The sequence below is a fragment of the Bombus affinis genome, chromosome 13, assembly GCF_024516045.1.
Source record: "Bombus affinis isolate iyBomAffi1 chromosome 13, iyBomAffi1.2, whole genome shotgun sequence".
Taxonomy (NCBI): Eukaryota; Metazoa; Arthropoda; class Insecta; order Hymenoptera; family Apidae; genus Bombus; species Bombus affinis.
In genome coordinates this window covers 7,157,116-7,176,441 of record NC_066356.1, presented here as the reverse complement: position 1 = coordinate 7,176,441, position 19,326 = coordinate 7,157,116, and the positions used below count along the sequence as shown (strand labels likewise).

The 19,326-nt window shown below is 40.7% G+C and overlaps 1 protein-coding gene across 2 annotated transcripts in view; it reads left to right on the top strand.

Moving 5' to 3' along the window:
- LOC126923394 (protein lozenge-like) overlaps positions 1–19,326 on the top strand; it is a 37,657-nt gene that overhangs the window by 7,327 nt on the left and 11,004 nt on the right. Inside the window, exons 3-5 of one of the 2 annotated variants that reach the window (XM_050736797.1) lie at positions 384–497; positions 5,233–5,343; positions 7,648–7,947. In XM_050736797.1, the coding sequence (XP_050592754.1) occupies positions 384–497; positions 5,233–5,343; positions 7,648–7,947 (525 nt within the window). The remainder of the gene's footprint in view (positions 1–383; positions 498–5,232; positions 5,344–7,647; positions 7,948–19,326) is intronic. The other variant, XM_050736798.1, reaches the window with a different exon arrangement.

Sequence of the window (19,326 nt, the reverse complement as noted above, 5' to 3'; positions counted from 1 at the left end):
TAGATATTTTATTGCTTCTTTTATATAAAGAATCATTCTCTTGTATTGAAAATATCCTGTCTGCCATTTCGAAACCGAGGTTTTATTACTTTCCTTGTGTCATCTTTGCTTTGCTCCGTTCAATTTAAAATATTTAGCAACAGCCTGTAAAACATAATTTCACTTAAAAGGTAAAAAGGGGAACTTTAAGTATTTCGACATACACCGTTAAAAATCTTGGGGCAGTTATTATATTTGCTCCTAAACTGGACAGGATCCTAGCTATATATGTAATAACAATATATCTTTACGAGGGAGTAGTGTTTAACTTGATACTTTATTTTTAACTAAGGAAGATACATATACATATCGTTCTTTTATCATATTCGATTTTTCTGTTTTAGGAAAAAGTTTCAGCATCACAATTACTGTATCAACGACACCACCCCAAGTGGCCACGTATACGAGAGCCATCAAGGTGACCGTCGATGGACCCAGAGAACCGCGCTCCAAAACGAGTGAGTAGATCAAACACTTTCCATTCTCTGGTAGGCCGTGGATCGCGAGATCTATCCGCGGCCACCGGCTGCTACTATCCGTGGATTCCCTGAAAATGTACCGATAATTCAACGAAAGTCCCTATACGCGGTAATGGGAAGTCATTACCGAGCAGATGGTGCGCGATGATGCAGTGGTCGACGTGCGTACCGCGCGTATGCGTGTTTTGGGTTAGCTATTCACCAAGCTGTACTACATAGACAATGCTTTTACCAGCACACTGCCGCGTGAAAAGTAATCCACTTACCGTAATATACTATGAAAACCTCGAAAAATATCCGTTAATTATCGATGCTTGACCATGCTTAATAACGGTGTCGTATGATGCGTATTTGCGATACCGGCTTGATATACAAATAACTGAAACCATCGTTCAATACGCTGTATTCATAGCCTTTTTAGAATTTGGAAAGAAGAAGGGCTAGCTTGATATTTTTCCAGATGTCCTTTATGAAACTTGTCTTAATCGAGCGAAGATTAATTCACGAGTTGATGCATTTTCGTTTAGTCTGAGGGAATGCAGGGAACATTGGTAGGTTTTAAGAAACACTATGAAATCCTCCAAAGGAAAATCATGTGCCTCTTTAAGTTTGAAAATTAGTGGGAAATCTTTTCAGATATTCTACAGATATAAAAAATTACGTTAATCGAGCGAACATTAATTGAGAAGTTCCTGATGCGTTTCTCTTACTTTGACATCTGCAGAGCAGAGCAACGTACGTACACATATTGAATATTCGGAAACCACGGAGACAACTGGAAAGGTGAAAAGCAGGAAGACAATGATTATTCCTGCAATTATTTGAAAATAATTTCGTTGAATCTGGAAATATTCAAACTTCAGCAGTTTTTGATTATCCATTATCGGTTTCACATAATGGTTCCACAAAATGTAAATTTATTTCCATAAATATTTTTCGATGATGCTCTCGTCGACGGGCGGAGAGAGAGAGAAAGAGAGAGAGAGAGAAATTCAAAAAATACAGAACGATTGTTCCAGCTTAAGCGAGTGCCACCAATTTCAGGCTTCCATCCGTAGAAAAAAATGCCTGTTATTTCGATATCAGATTAATAGCCGCTGCGGAGTCGACCACGAATACGGCAGCTTTTTGCGGACGTTTCGCATTTGTTGTATAAAGTATTGATAGGCGTAGGACGATGCGTGCCCGTCGGTCTCGCAGATTTTTTTTTTACCGCTGTTGTTTTTCGAAATGGTCCAGCGTGATTGATTTTTCTAACGTTTTTATAGCTCGTTCACGTTCTGCCGGGCAATCGATATAACACTAAGCGTCGAAATCTATAATACTCGTGGAATTTTCTACAGAGGCATACAATTTTCACAATCACAAGTTATTTAGGATTTGACTTTCATCAGATTCGAAAACAGGATAGAATTTTCAACTATTTATCCGTTAATATATAAAAACTGACAGTTTTCTGTACGCGCTCGACATGTTTGATCGCATGTATTTCGGTCGGGAAAAGTCAAAACAAGCAAATTGATGTTTTTTTTTTTCGTTGTTTTAACGAGTAACCTATGGAAATCAACGGAATATCAAAAAATCATTTATGGTAACAAAAAATGTAAATTATACGTAGGTAGATATTCGAGCTTAATTTCTCAAATAGATTCTATCATAGATAATCTGTTTAATTTTTAAGACCAATTAGACAGTTTAATATACGAGCGATTGTCAACTTTTTTCTCTAGTCTTTATAAATCCAAGCTTCTTCAGTTTAAGAAGATAATCGACTTCTATGGCAAACAAACTGCTTCGATATCAGAAATCGTTCGCCGAAGAGTAAAACAATTAAATATCTGCTTAAAGATCATCGATTTCTGCTGGAGCTTTTAGAGATCCAAGTGGATAATTGGACAAGACAGAAACAATTTGACAATTCTGAAACCATCAATCTCTTCTTTAGTTCTCAGAGATCCGAGCTTCCTCGGCTGAAGCGCTTAATCGACTGTTTGAATAGCATCATCCAGAGAACAGACAGACGCGCGACGCGTGAAAACTATTCCAGACGGCAATCGCCGGTCGGACTCCGTGGCGGATGAAAGGAATCGGCTTCGAGACAGGACACGCATCACGACATATTGCATACACGAGTTTTGGGCAGCGATGGCGTGGCTCCTCCTGGCCCTGGCACGCACCAGGGACAATCTATGTAACAACCAGCGTACGAGCGCCGTCGGGCAAAACAACCGGCGCTTTCATTGTCCTCGCAACGATGCGAAGCGCGCCGCTCCGCAGACACCTGCCGGCTATCATTATTGCGTGGATAATCGTGAGCTTTTTGTTATCGAAAATCACCACCCCTGCCCGCCCCGTTTTTCGGCTTTGGTCCCTCTTTTTCCCGTCTCTTCTCGACCGGCTGTTTCGCTGGTAATCGTGCAATTTCTGTAATTCGCCGGCCCGTCAGCGCGTGTAAATACTGCAAACGCGGCTACCGTGGCCTGGAACGACACGTAACCGGATTAACGGACTTCCAAGGCTGCGACAGCCTGACCAGAACCGTTTGAACGCATTAGGAACTTTGAGAAAGGAAGTTGGCAAGAATTTTACCACCGTACTCGCTTAGGAGAAGATTACAAATTTCCTCTTGTTCAACCTAGGCAATTTCTTAATGTGTACGTTATTTTCAAAGAAATTACGAACGACGAACTGTGGCAGCTTCATTCTAACAATCGCTCAGTTCTAAGAGTAATAATTCTTGTAAATCTGGAGTAAGGAAAGCAAATAGTCGTTAGATACACAACCTTCGTATCTTCCCTAACAATTTCTATTCGAGTATCGATGCTTAGAGCTGTATTACTCTCCTATCGATATACCATACAGGCTGATAGTAAGAGAACTTACGTGGATGACAATGTAAAGTATCATTAGACTAGTTTCTCATTCTGATTCCTCCCCGACTGTGGAAAACGTTCAACCAATTTCTCGATCATGCCTGGAAACGAAAACGAATGGAAAAGGTAGCCATGAATCGGGTGGAACGACCGGAGAAAAGGGAACGAAACAAAGTGGCTACCGGGTAGCCGTCACCGTGGCCGAAAATCATCGAAACGTTCCCGGCAAAACAATATCGATGGATCGGCCGCTGTCAGTCAAAGGTTGAAATTGAATTTGCTTGTCCAGTAATTGCTCCGCGTTTGGAATTTCGATTAGACAGGAATACACGACGCGTTCGTCTCTCTCGAAATCATTTTCCCTTGCCCTCGTAAAAAACCCTTTCCAGAAACATACACGTTCGTTCCAAGCTTAAGTGTTGCAAGCGTGATTCAAAATATCAAAAAATCCATTTGAATTTTTAAACAACTAGACTAAAACGTGGTTGCAGCGGTGTATTACAGCTTATAAATATCAAAATCGGTACGATCATGGATTGGAAAAGCACGTCTCGGGGAGATGGTGAATTTTAGAGCGAATCGGAAGCAGGTTCATCGAGATGGATCGAGAGAAATCGCGTGTTATCGAACGATATTACTCCCAGTAGCCGTCCATTGAAACTATACAGAGATCGCAATTGAAAGATATTACCGGATGATTGGAAAGAATCCTTAGATCGAGATACTGGATCACTTGTCTCGATGAATTCCTTGTTTGTATCCACCGATTCGTCCAAGTATCGTCGTTGTTTGTATTTACCAATTCATTGACAGTAGGTTAGAATTCTAAAGCGCAAAAAGAACTGAAAATCATCATTAAAGTACAGTTAGCTTAGAAACAGTTTGATGATACCTATCCGTAGTGGATCAGCGATAAATGGTGTGTTTTGATGTTCATTCGCGAATCAGTAAGGTCCTACTCGATAAGCTTTGCATCTTTTCTAATAATACCTTTCCAAATCGATTCTTACATTTACATTATTGCCGTGTCAATTTATCATAAAGCTTGCTAGTACGGAAATATAAATCGTACAAAGTACTGTCAGATCAGGTAAATAACGAAATTATTTCAAGTAACGGGGCTCGACTGCTCCGAGCTGATTGGCATCATTGAAGAGCAGAACCTTGCTTTGTCCTTCTTTCTGAGAAAGGAATATTTTTACCATAAATTTTCACGAAGGAGAAAAATCTAGCAAATAGAGAGAGAGAGAAAGAGAGAGAGAGAGAGAGAGAGAGAGGAGTATCTCCGTACAAGAATGAAAAGAAAAAAAAGGAAATATTCGATTTCTGTAGAGTCTGGAGTCTAGGCTGACCTGTTTCCTATATCATCGAGGAATAGGAATTTTCTTTATCGTTCCTTCCAAGAAGAGGACCTTTTCTGCGATAAATTTTTACGAAGGAGGAAAATCTAGCAAATAGAGAGAAAAATAGTTTTGTACGAAAGCAAAGCGGAAAAAAGAGGAAAGATTCGTGTAAAATTCTCGAAATGCTGGCAGACCACGACGTGAAGGAGGACGTAAGACGAGCGGAGGGAGGGGCCCGTTATTAGAGAGGAGGAAAAAGCCGCGCTATTTCCGTCCTCTGGGGCTGCCACACTTTGATTAGATAAGCCCACCACTCGTGCTGCGGAGATTGGAATTATTGTTCTCTCTCCCTCTCTCTCTCTCTCTGTCTCTCTGCTTCACCATGTTCAACGAACAGGCGAAGGGGCAATCGGTGAAGGTGTTATATCACGATCGTTCTTGTTTATTGTAATTAACCGCCTTTCCGCTTCTAGATTCGGATAGCAGGTACGTTTTCAGATATCCCGAACAGGCACGACGCGATAGCGAAGTCAGGCCTTGATGATCTAACATTCGAAGAGATCCTTGGTGCTCTGATGTTGGATCGGTCGAAGAACAATCCTCGTTCAGGTGTGTTAGATCCCCTTACGTAGTTGTGAAAAGCGTGAAACTAATTAAATACCGTGGCTCGTGTATCGGCTCACTTCTTTCGTCTTTGTTTAGCATATTCGACGATGCTGATTCTAGTCGTTTCATTTTCTTCACTATTGTTGACAGACATAGAAATCCGAAGAAAAGTTGTGGAAATTTAATATTTATAAAACTTATCGTCGTAGCAAGTCGCTTCTTTGGCTCTTGATATATTCTACGATCGTTACGCTTCTTTCTTCATTCTTCTTTAATAGAAACATTATTTAATAGAAACATCGAAGAAAGCAAAAGAGATTGTAAGAAAAGAATCTTGAGAAAAGTAGTTATGAGAACTTGAGCAAATACATATTGTCGCATCAAGACACTTCTTCCTGTAATATATTCGATAATCATATTCTCGATTTTATTTCTTTTTAATAGAAACATCAAACATTAGAAGACACAGCGAGAAATCGAAAAGAATCTCTTAGAGAAGAGTTCAGAGGGAAAATCTCTTGAAAGGTGTAATTGAAACCTCTGCTTCGTAGAAAGGACGAAAGCGCGCTGCCTTGCTCTCCTCCGTCGCAATCCGTGATCCATTCTGAATTATCCGCCGCCGTGCTACATCCCATTCTACTTTGCTCCTCTTGAATGGAAACACCTCGGCGAGCCATCCAAAAAGAGTGTCGGCCGGTACGTTTGGAACATTACGAGCGTCCGGTACGTGAGAAGTCGTGGGATCCGGTCGAGGAGCTGAACACAGAGCTCCCTTGTTTCTCCTGGCCCGGCGATCGTGGTAGTCGGTAGCGAGGAATAATCTTGTAGGCATCGGTTGGCGCACCGGAGCTGACCATCTGGGCTCACCGACAATTTCGTGCAGTTTGCGGTCGAACTTTATTTGTCGTTCGCCCTCGTGGCCGAAGTTTCTCTCTCCCTCTCACAGCCGACCGTGTTTTCTTTCCTCTTTCAACTACTATTCTCGTCTTCCTTTTCGTTCCTTCTCTCACTGGAAGAATAACAATTTGCGCCTCGCGAGCTCCCATTCTGGGCTTCCTCTTCTGATTCCGAGAGGAAAGGGGAACGTGCTCTACATCTCTCGATCGATGCCGATCCTCTGCAACCGTGTGCTCTTCGAGCGAAAAGTGGAACGAGAAGATCTTTTTTCAAGGAAACGTAAAGGGGAAAAATTATCCAGAGCTTCCTATAACGATCGATATTTCGCGAATAAAATGCCGGAGGTTATATAGCCTAGTGATTTTGCCACTGAATGTCCTGTTCAGTGATTACGTAAGCACTCGAGCCTATGCACGTGGCGCATAATGTGCATCGCCGTATAACGATACACACGGACTGCGTGCATATTGCAATCCGCCCCAATAGAGAATCGCCATGTTCGCTGTGTATACTATGCAGGCAACGCGATACTTGGCTCTGCCAGAGCTCCATCAATTCACCGGCGGTGGTTGGAATGTGCGAGGAATGCTATTGAAGTCGATCGAGACGCGAGCCACTCGAATTTCTTAATTATCCCTCTCTATTGGGCTAATTGCACAAACATATGTCTTCCTTGTCCCTCTTCGTTCAGGATGCTGAACATCCCTGCTTTGAATAGCAAGATTATCCAATCTTCCTTGCGTCTTTGCGCGCTTCTTCAAATCTCTCGATGTTTACACTTTGAATCGTTAATTCAAAGTATCGTACCTGATTCTATTGGCATCGTATTTTTATATTTCAATCATTCTCTCATTTCACTCAAAAGGAAGAATTTGCATAAATGCTCGTTGATGCACGTGAAATGCGCAGTCAAACATTATATTTTTAATTGGAGAAATTACCATATGAGTGTTTACTAATTAGTTTGGTTATGGCGAGTTTATAAGAATAACCAGTTCTCCGGTTTAAAGTTTCTTGGAACGTAGCTGTTACAGTTTTCCTTCTAGTAATTTATATATTAACAAATACTTGAAATAGAGCAGAAAATGCTTTTAGCTTTTCACATTTCATAAATAGTACATAAATTCATATTTCCAGAAATTTCACGATAATTTTTCAAATTATATCTTGTTAACATTGAATGTATGTGACTCATAGCAGATTTTGGGGAACAACAATTCATATGCACCAACCCAAAATGTCTTAATCTTACAATTAGAAAAATTTGCAAGTTTGGATCGAAAAAGACTGAAAGAATGCAATAAGATTATAATTGCCTTCGGTTTCGTTTAGGATATAAATAAATTCATTGACGCATAAAACTCTAAAATTGGAGTAGAACTGGAGAGAAACGTGTTATTTATCTTTCAGGGCAGACACACATTCCTGGATTGGCGCGAGTTCCCGCATTGTCCCGAGTTCCTGGACTGGCACGAGGGACCTTTCCCGACGCACCAAGCCCGTTCACTCCCTACCTACGGGAACCAGAGCCGTACAGGAGGAATAAGCATCACGTCGGCAACAACGTCACCGCGAATTCGGTTAGTGGTGCCTGTACCAACCCCAACAACACCGATCCGACCGCATCGCCTGCTTCCAGTACACACCTCGGGGCTAATAGTGGCTCCTCGGCTCATCAAGATTGCTACAAGCACAGTCCTCAGCATGGTGGTGAGTCTCACACCTTTCACTATAGCTTTCGTGCCTCTTTGTCGACTTTAACGCTGTAACAGCAGGCTAATTTCCAACATATAGCGTTGTTCATAAGTTTTAGGACGTCTATGTGATGTTACGTTTATTGGAAGATTCTGATAGATTTTACTTTATTTGGTATCTTATATCGCAAGATGCGAATTTTGCATATATGTGTATATTACATACATGGAATTCGACTGCATAATGCGAATAAAATGACAAATTTCTGTTAAAATAATTGGAAAATAGAAGCGGTGAGAAATTTATACTTGGTGCTTCGATATAGCTGGTATAGCTCGATATAGCGTAACTTTCAGGTCAATAATTAATAAAGTATGGTTTAGGTCGTGTCTGTTGGACAATTTAATATCCCAAAATATTTGAAGTGGGAAGGTAGAGCTAATAAATAAGTAAAGAGGTACACAATATCGTGCACTAGGAATTAACACACACCTGACGCTAGTGTAACATAGTGTTAAGCTTTGAACGGCCGTGAATTTCACGAATCATTCTGGCATTCTGGTAATAACTTGTTTTCTAAATTATGATTAGTTTAATCGAGATACAGATGTGAGACAGTTTTCTCCGATTTCTCGATACGGTAGATTACAAATATAGACGAAACGGATCAGTTAGAAACAGAATATCCAAGCTACGTGACTAATTAATTATCAGAGCTACTTGCACGATTGTAGTAATATTTTTAATGAGATCTTACGAGTCACGTAAAACTCTTTCCAGCCATGCAACGAAATTCGTTAACTTGTGACTTGTGAATTTTCTTCAGTTTTCTTTCGCATTTTTTAGATTCTAACGCTAGTTCGATCGAGTAAGTGCGAGAAGATAGAGGTCGTGTCTTCCGGTCTGTTTGCTCCTTTCGTTTCGATAGCGGATACTCTTCGGGCATCATCATCTTTCGCTCACGACCAGCATCCTCGTGGCTCGTGGAGCGACTCGAAACTACGCACAAACCCCACCCAACCCCTTCTCCTCTATCAAAATGGGGAGGAGGAGAGGCGATGGCGAGGGATCAAGAGGAGGGGAGGTCTGCCGTTTCGCGAGGTAATAGTTTCATACCTCGTTCCGGCTCTGCACCCTCTAATTCAACGTAATAACGACCTGTTCAACCTGCCGTTTCCATCTCTTCTCTCGCTGATCTCCGCCACGATTCACCGTTGGATCTCTCTACCACGAGGCAAAAGTGTCCTGTCCTCGCATTGTTACATTCTCGTTGTGCTCGGTAAACAGATTTATCCACCGTTCGATTCGTTTTCTCATCATTTACCATGAATCATAGCCTCTAGATGGAAAAAATTCTCGAAAATTTCTGGCAATGGTTTAAATTGATCTGACAAGGTTAACTTTTTAAGAAATATTTCGAGGCCAGTGAAGGTATCGAAAGAGTCGATAATTCAAGATGCAAAAAGGCGGGAAACTCGGCAGCCAGTTTATTTCTGCATGGCTCGTCTCGCATCAGCGGTCTCGACCTGATCAAAGTTAAGTAGACGCGCCCCTAGCTGGCAAGACCTCTTTGAAGCTACGTTGCGGTTTCTCTTTGCCCTAATCTCCTCCTCCTCTTCGACCTCCGCTACCTTCTCCGTCGATCGTGCTACCTTCCGGGCTAACTTTGCTGCACCCGTGTCACCTTCCTGGATCGGCCACCATTGTAATTACCTCATCTGGGGAAGCGAACTTTCCCTCGCCATTCTTCTTTGGTTCATGGAAGACAGTGGTTTGCATCTTTTCTTTAACCCACCGTTTGTGACCAAACCATGTTATATGAAGATTACAGAGGAAGTACAGGATAGATCGCATTTCCTATCTTTCGCAGGGAAACGGTTTTGAGATTTAGCACTTTGTCAATTAATATCATATTATCGGACTTGTTTCTGTGTTTAGTTCTGATACGAAACATGTATTTTTCATATTCTTAACAATTTTACAAACTTTACTCGTAATATTACAATATCGAGACTACCGAATCTGACTAGAAAAATTCGATAGAATTAAAGGAACTCTTCGAAAAAGAATCCTTCGTTGAAAAATAAAACTATGTGCTACGACTTTTCTTTGCCAATGCTTTACAAGCAATAAAATCACGAAGAAGTTACTTTGGCGATCCCTTAAAGGATTTGGAAAATAGTTTATTTTTCGAGTCACGATCGAGATCGTTCGCCCGTAATATAAGTATTTTCACGCCTATCACATGAATGGAAATCTCAGGCGAAATGCTTGCTTTACCAGTCACTCATTCATCTCTCTTCTCTTGCTCTTCTCTTTCTTCACGCCTAATGAGCAGATGCAAGGGCCGGCACACGTACGAATGAGCTCAGAGTGCGAAATGAGCGTCGGTGGATGCAATTTTCTTCCTCCTCCTCATCGTCTCCTTCCATCGTAGCCGAGTCTCTCTGTTCTTCGGTGTTTTCGAGGCAGGCCACCGATTCAGTGATCCCCACTGAATTTACAGTCGGTACAACCTACAAGACAGGCCCGTGCACTCACGTACGACTCACGTGCACGTCTGCGTAATACCAGGGATCGATCGAGAAGCGATCGATCGATCGAGAGCTGGATCCATGTTGTTTTTGCCGTTCGCTGCTGGCACGAACTCCTCCTTTTGTTTCGGGCTCGGTTCGCTTGCGATGCCAGACGTTGTTGAATCGAACCTCTATTCCTCCCTCTTGCTCCCCATCTTCTTCGTAATCTTCTTCTTCTTCGCCATTTCGTCTCTCTTTCTGCACCGCCACCGGTCTCTCCTTCGCGTGATTGCTCTCTAAATCTCACCTACATGATCACTGTCGATCGTGACTCGGCCGGCCACGTTTACGGACTATGAATCAAACTGCCGTGCCTGACTCGACGAGGAAACTTTCAGCGCTATTAGCAGACTGCGTGTATTTATGCAAATTTAAATTTCTATGAACGCAGTTAAAGAGCCAGGGCCCAGGGAAAGATTTGTCCCATCCACTGAATATTACAACGAAGATAACACTTTGGATATTTCGCATACTTTTGCAAGTATTGTGCGCGTCCCATCCATGTTTGCGCATTTAAACTTTCTATAAATCAAAACACGCATTCTAGCTATTAGGTTAGATAAAATTTCTGTATTTGTTTTCGACAAACGAGTAACATGCTAGTACATACTTTCTACTGTATGAAGTATCACAACGAGATGCAAACTATTTGTGGCTAGGAAGATTGTGGCCATTAGGATGGCACAAGGACAAGAGACTTGTATCATTGTCTATAACTATTGGAACACCTGTTGGTTTCATAGAAAATATGATAATTCGTATGAATTACCATAGATTACCACCGCATAGAAGCGATTAATCGGTGAAATTTTTGTATGCAAGGTAACGATTCAAAATACAAAGAAAAAGTTTTCGGCGATCGTTTGCAAGGATTATAGGAAAATAATGGATTAACAATAGTATATTGACGACTATAATAATTCGATTGGAACTTCACTGACAAGATTTTAGATAAATTAAGTAGGTAATTGAAAGGAATGGAATCACTTATGTTTTTACCACTAAAATCATGACAGTTGTTTCTCATCACAGTGTTAATTAAATTCCAGAATATAACACATACGATATGGGCATAAAAATTTCCTATGATAAGTATTGGAATACTTTCATGAGCCAGTGTACCAATCAGAGTAACATTCCGTTCGCCAACCTTCTTTCCAATCTCGAACACAGTACACGTTTCTATTCGTCATAAACACACCAGAAACAAGCTCATACAGCAACAATCTTGACTAGAAGGTTTCTGCAGGTGAAGAAAAAAGGGAAGCGAGCGTTATTCCTGTCTCTTATAATATAACCGTGTCCGTTTCTCGTCTTCTTCCCTGGAGTCTCATCTCGAGTCGTGATCGGGGTAATAAGGCTCCGCCAGTGGCAAGCGGGCCGAGTACCTGAAGAGCTGGTGCAGAGAATCGAAGGAAGAAGGTTGCAAGTCCTCTTGCCTGTTGGTCGAAACGAGAGGGGCGAGAAGAGAAAATAAAGAGGACAGGAGAGACAAAGATGCTGTTGACGTAGTAGGGGTAAGGATGCTGATTATGGGGTGTCAAACAATCACGCTGATTGTATATTCTCCGCTGACTTCTTCTGTCTGCCTCGACGTTTACTCGTAGTCGCAACCCGAAAGCGCTGGATCTGTCTTGCTTGCTCGCTCGGCTGCTTTCTTCGAGACGTCGCGTTGTAGAAAACGTAGGAACGGGCAACAGCAAGGAATTATGTTAAATTATGTTAGACGATGTCTTCTACCGTTTAGTGTCGAAACTAGTCAAGATTCTTTTGAGGCAAGATGCATAAAAAAGGAGAGGAACAGTTTGTCGTCGCATCAAGTTATTTCACGAGTGTGCTCCTTAAAGATTGAAGTGATCCCCTTTTTGCAAATTTCTTAATTTTACGATACGATAGATAATTAACTTTCGGATTTTTATTTCATTCGATGACTAGACAGAAGAGTTTCAGAATGAAATGATTGGAAAAAATGGTTGGAGTAATCTGATAGATTGCAATATATTGAAAATATATAGGTGATAAATCTACGATATTCTGCAAGGGACAAATAGCATTGGTTTAGTTGTTACGTTGATTTAACATAATTAATTCAGACCTCGCGATTAATACCAATAATATTTCCTAAATATTCCAGAAGGTGACAGAAACGTGTATTTAAATTACTAAAGATTAGATGCAGAGATAGTTTCGCTGTAGAATTTATCAGACAGGAAACGTCACTCGCGATATTTTACATTTGTGGCTTCTATTTTCTTCAAAAACGCAACTCATATCCGGAAACTTCGATTATAAAGATTGCATAAATATATTTGTGTATCTATTTACCAGTAATTGGATAGAAAAGTTGAAGAAGCGAAGGGGAAACGAAGGAGGAACAAAGATTTTCGAATCTCGCGATTCCCACGTGCCTCCACTCGTGCCAGAGAACACGGCTACCTCTCTGCTCGTTTCTCTGCCTTTTTCTCCACCTACTGATGATTGTCGTGTTTCTTACTCGTGAACGAAGATTTTGTCCGACGGGGCTTAATGGAAGGCTAGTGCGTGCTTGTACGGAATCATTATTCCTCCTTGGGATGGTTGGGAATTTTAGTTAAACGGTACTCTGCTGCTATAATAAGATAGAGAGAAAGAGAAGGAAGAGAGGCCTTTGTCGTTTAATGTCAAGCTGCGGCCGGATTCGCATAGAATTTCATCTGGAAAGTCAGTTGCCATTCTCTCGAACGCGGTACTTCTTTTTAATTCTCGCGGCTGGTATCACGTGTGGTTGATTAAATTTCTTCGTCACGTCGGCGCCTTCGAAGCGTCTGAGGTCTGCCGGGGGAAAGGGTTACCTTTCTTAAAGGGGTACGAGGGAGAGAAGTTGCCAGGCAATTAGGAAAGTGTCACACACACTCCTTTCGCGAGTCTCCCTCGCAACACGCCAACCCCTATCATGCTCTATCAGCAGGTTATTAACGTACAAGCTTAAACTTGCCGCGGGAACTCTAAAGGATCCGTGACACATTAGGAAACGTGCAATCAACACCCTCTTTAAGTACATCATTAACTATGAAAGTCGGCCTGCTCTTATTTTCATAATGATTCAAGAAAATATCGACGTCCTTGGTCTTATTTCTCAGAAAACATGTTTCCTGGTATATACAAATTTGTGGAGATTTTAATGCATCAAGCATTCTTGGCTTTATTTCTTTCATCTATTAGAGACGAATTTTTCTTTCAACATTAATATAATTAATATAATTCTTTCAACATAATAATAATATACGCTTTTACGTATTGTGCACAGACATTCGTAAAGTTAGGACCTTTCTAGCTGTAATTAATATTGAAATACGTCGATGTATCGTGGCAGACTGTGAACTGCAGAATGTGAAATGTGGTTCGTTGAAGATACTGGGTTCTTGATTCCATTAGGTGAACTGCGTGAGAAAAATTATAGTAACCCAATAATCTTCTAGAAGTTACCTTTACACATATCGTACCATTAGTCTCGTAAGAGTTGAAAAAGTTCCTTCGTATACTTTGCACATATTTGTGGGAATTTTAACGCTCCTTTCGCTTACTATAAGTCAGGACGCGTGTAGGTAAGGAAACTTGGTCGCAAACGAGGCTTCGATGCTCACCGAAATGACGAACGCGACCGCAGAACTTAATTAAACTCGTAAATCCGTCGCCACCGTCGTCCCAGACAGCCACGACCGTTGTTGCGCCTTGCTACTTATTTCCCTGCTCGCAGTCGACCAATCGCTGAACTCTATTTTGAATTCATGTAAACGCACCCTTCGTACGTTGCAACAGGACATCACAATTTCTGAATGGAATCCTCCCTTTCGTTAAGAAAAAATGATCCCTAGAATGTGAAGTTTCAACGGGTTTCTTTCCCAAGCATCAAGCAGCTTTGGGGAAAGATTCAAGTACTTTTCGGTTTTCAGTGTCTCACAAAAGCTATTTCAACGCTTAGCGTAGAAAACTTTGTACATATATTACAGAGTTTAACTTGAAATATGAAACTGAAACGTGAAAATGTGTACAGGTTACAAGACATTAACAGCAAGCATACTGTTAGTAAAGAATTAGCATATAATACGAATACTACTCTTAAACGCAGTATTATCATTATTATTGCTAAGGATGGTCTCACTGAATATGTGGCTCGTTAATACAGCGAATAATCGAATACTTGTTCAAATGCTTCAGCGATCTTTACAAAGTACGTGCTGGCGATAAATATTTTAAAACCTCTACGTACATCTTCGAATTGGTTTCAAATTTCACCGATACACAACCATAGTAGTCGTGCCTCATTACAGTGCTAATGAAATTTTTTAATGTTTTACGTAATACACGTAATATATGTTCGTAAGATCTTTCTATAAGTGTTGATATACATTCGCGAGCCATTATAAGTACATTCAGGATCATGGAAGGAGAACTGGACGAGATCCTCGGCTTCCGCAAAATGGAATTTCAGAAATCCCTGGGCTGCGGTGCTCGGTGAACTTTATCGCCTGTCGGTTTATCGCGTATCCTGGTGACACGACATCCTTCGTGTCCGTCCAATCAGGCGCGTACTTGGCGGACGACTCAAGGAAACCCGTGGTGACCGCTAGACCAAGACCGCGATAATAACCGGGACGAATGGAACGTTTCGTTTCCATGTATTCCCCCTTTCAAATGCTCAGGATCCAACCGAGGTGCCTTCCGGAGATAGCCGGAAGTAGGTTCCTCGTTGCCTCATGATTTGATCGCGTTTGATCGCTCCATTCAATAGATAAACATCCAGTAGACGATAAACTGACTCAAATAAGCGACAGAGCGTAATCACTTTTTACTATTTGATGTCTCTATTTTGTCTTTATTATCTAAGATCCTCGTTGTTCAAGATCGGAAGATCACGTTTTCTACTTTTCTTTCCTTTTTCTTGTTCTTTGTTAGAGAGAGTTGCTACAATTTATTTGATTGTGCAGAGAGAGAGAGAGAGAGAGAGAGAGAGAGAGAGTTGAAAATCTAGGATGAGATAGACGAGTTTTGGCACGAGGGCTACTCTTGGGAGGAGGGTGGATTGAATCGAACCCTTCGCCCCGAACGCATCCACGCTTTTCCCACGACGCTCTCTGCTCGTTCGACGTACGCTGTCCCCGGCTGCTTACCACTGAAAAATTCGTTTGTGGCTATTTTAAGAATGTAGCTGATTTCTAGGGACGTTTAGTGAAAATAGAATTTTTGTAAAAGAAGAAATATCAGAAAATATACGGATATTACGTATGAATATGGATATGTACGAAAGATAAGAAGAATTTGTGTTTCGCAGCTCAAGAAAATTCAGCTCTGGAAGGCTCAAGTTTTACAGCAAGATTATTACGGCACGCCATCGTTTTAATCCACTGTTAAACTATTAAATCGATAGAAAAGATAACTTCCAAGAAACAATATTCTCTAAATAATGGCACGCTTTGTAAACGAATTGCGAAAGTCAGCGTGGATAAAAATTTCTGAAGTGGATCGATTGGCTGGCTGATGGATGAACTGGCCGAAAATCGAGGCGTCCGGCAATCATCAGGATACTCGTTCGAATCGATCTGAGAGATGATCGAGGGACAATCTCGAGCAAATCGATCGAGGTCGATCCGCCGGCTCGAAACGTAGAAAGAATTGAGCCGGACGAGCGAAGCGAGAAAGCAGTTCACGATCCAGAGGATCCCGCTTCCCGAGATCGTCATCCTACCGAAACATCGGAGCAAAAACTCTCGAAAATCTTGGATATAAAAAGACGGCTAGGCTTGTTGCAATAATAAGCGCTTAGTCGACTGAAGAAACGGAAAACTGCACTTCCGACCACGTTCATCTCGCGTTTTACCATTAACAGTCATTTATTTGGAACAGTTTCTTTCATCATGAGATAAAAAGCATCGAGACTGTTCCAGGATTATCTCATTGAATCGAGTGTTTCGATCGTTTTTTGAGGAATTCTTGGTGCATCGCGTCCTAGAAGGAAATTGCAAATTTTCACACGCTGCACTTTTACAACTGTTATTTGTTTTGATATCGAGTTTTTTCAAATACAGAAGTTTGAGCGCTCGAAAAATTATTTTTAAAATACACCCTGGAATTTATGACTACATATATATATTTTTTAGGCATTCCATACTAATTATACATTTGGACAATAAAATTGACCAATTGGCAAGAGTTGAATAGTTTGATTTTCATATTTCACGCGTTACTTTCTAAATATTAGACAATATTAAATAGGAGAAAAAGATAATCAACATAATAATATAGCAATTTTCCTCAGTTTCTGTTCTGCTTTCCAACCTTGCTCGCAAGAAACCACTCTCAGATTTTTCATTAATCGACGTTGCAGTAATCGATGTTCCAACAGTTAATATTCTATTGTATATTTATTTTGATAAATCTAAAAATAACAAAACATTAGAAACAGAGAAGTGTCAGCGTTTAAAAAGGGAAGAGCTTTTGTATCCTACAGTAAGAGATCAGATACGCTCGCACGAAGCAGAAGCTTCTATTTAATAATGAGTTCCTCGCCTCATTCTCCATTCGTCTCGCGCTCCTCCCCGTTACTTGGCCAAACCGTAAATGATGTTGGCTTCTGCAAAAGGATTTAAAGGTCCCACCACGTTTCTCGTAATGTCCTGCCGTTCGCAGAAATCCTCACAACGAATTACCATACTATTTCTCAACCGGTCGCAGCTGTCTGGTATTCATTCTTGATTCTAATCACGACCTTGCCATCAAATTTTTGATTCTGATCATTTTAAATAAGATGAAATTATAAAGCTACGTGTTATTTAAAAAATTTATGATTTTATTACGCGAAGACATAGCTAAGGAAATTGTTTCCGTATGATTTTAACAAGATGATTCTTCTTCTTGATGTTCTTGTTAGATCTCGTTAAAATCCAACCGCTTCTGTGACTAAGTCTCCGCTCTAAGACCACCCACGACACTTTCAAGACCGACTTTACATAGTCGACGCGATTTCGAAGCCCGGAAATTCCAGGGATGCTAATGTCGCCATTAATCTCGGTGACTTGCCCGACTCTCATGCAAAAATCTTAATCTCGCAGGGTCATCGCTAACAAACGCATATTTACGTTTATTAACTTACAATAAAGCTTAGCAAGCGTATAAAATGGAGAAATGGTTGGTTTTAAATTCAACTAATTACGTTATGGAAGGTTTTGTAACATGGGACATATTATACTATCTGTGTAAAATGGCTTTTAAGTTTTTGTTTCAAGTAATATTATATTAAATTATAAAATTCTTAAGTTTATTAAATAGATTTACGGTACATATATAGAGTACAATATCTAGTACACTTTGTATTCAGACGATTAAATAATTATTCGATTCGTTTATTTTATAAATATGGAAAGCACAGAATGCCCTGTATTTTGTAGGCATAAAACAAAGTTTTTCAAGTATCACGTTACTCAAACATGCAATTTTGTTTTATGTTCCTCTTTCCACGGAGCTTTTCAACCAGCATTTAGATGAAATTAATTTGTCACCATATCTGCAACAATTCGAAAAATAAAACACGACGTTACGAAAAGAGCAAAGAGACGTACGTATAGAGAGAATTGGAAAGCGAAACGAATTTGAAGGAAAGAGAAAGGGAAAGAAAAGCACGAGAAGAACCGCCGAGATGGTGAACGGAAGTACCGGTAAGGTAGACGAATTAGGATCGAAAGGAAGCCCATACTGGCCAACTTTTTTTTCGTTACACAAAATTCCTGTACTCGTAACATCTCAGGTACATTGGCTGGATCGTGTCCGGAGAAGGAAGGAGAGCAAGCAGAGGAGAAAAAAATAGGAGAAGGAGAAGACTAAGCAAGGCAAGAATAAGTCGAGGGAGAAGAAGAGGAAGAAGAGGTGGAGGCAGTTACGTGATCCACGCTCGAGAGGGCACGGATCTTCGTCCCGATCTCGAGAGATCCTCTCATTTTACCTGCAGACGATTTTGGTCGTCTATCAGTTCTCCGTCTTTTCTTCGTTTTTCCTCTCCTTCGTTAGATGTCGAACAATACGGGGCCAAATTGAATTACGCCGGCGGGCGTGAACTGTAACATCAGGGTGAGGATTCTTTAACGCGATCGAACCATACAGTCTTCGCCGCAAGGAACCTCCTGGCCGTGAATTTTATTCATTTTCTTCGATACACAAGTATGTATGTACTCACATTGAGAGCAAAATCCATTAAGTCACGCTTTTTCTGAACAACGGTTTATATAGCATTAATTCACTCCAATAAAGCGTATCATAAGGCGGCGAAGGCGGGCCAATTTTGACTCGTGCAGTTTATTACGTTTTAGATTACTATACACGTTACTTAACGTATTAGCTCCACATCTTTAGCTCCTACATCACTTATCGCACGTTACTTTTTCTCAAATATTTCTAAGGATTTTATGATACTTTTTTCATTTATGTTAAAGGATCTATATGATTCCATCGTCAATCGTATAGTATTTCTTTTCAGATTATTCAGCGTTGGCTTAGTCCACTTTTCAATCTCGGTGTCTCATATATAAGGTGATCTATCTGAAGCTTTGCGTGCAATTATCTCCCGAACTACTCGTTATTCCAGCAAGTTTTTCAAGCAACACTTAATTTCTTGCGCGAAGAACATCCTATAACAGTAAGAAATCTCATCTATATGGTCGTACCTCTCAGATTTCAACGTATCCTTTGTATCTTTAAATGAATCTATCTGTTATCATTTAGCCGATTCTACGATGAATTCATCGACCTGTAACATGTTCGGCGTCTCGAACAAAAACATTAATCCTGA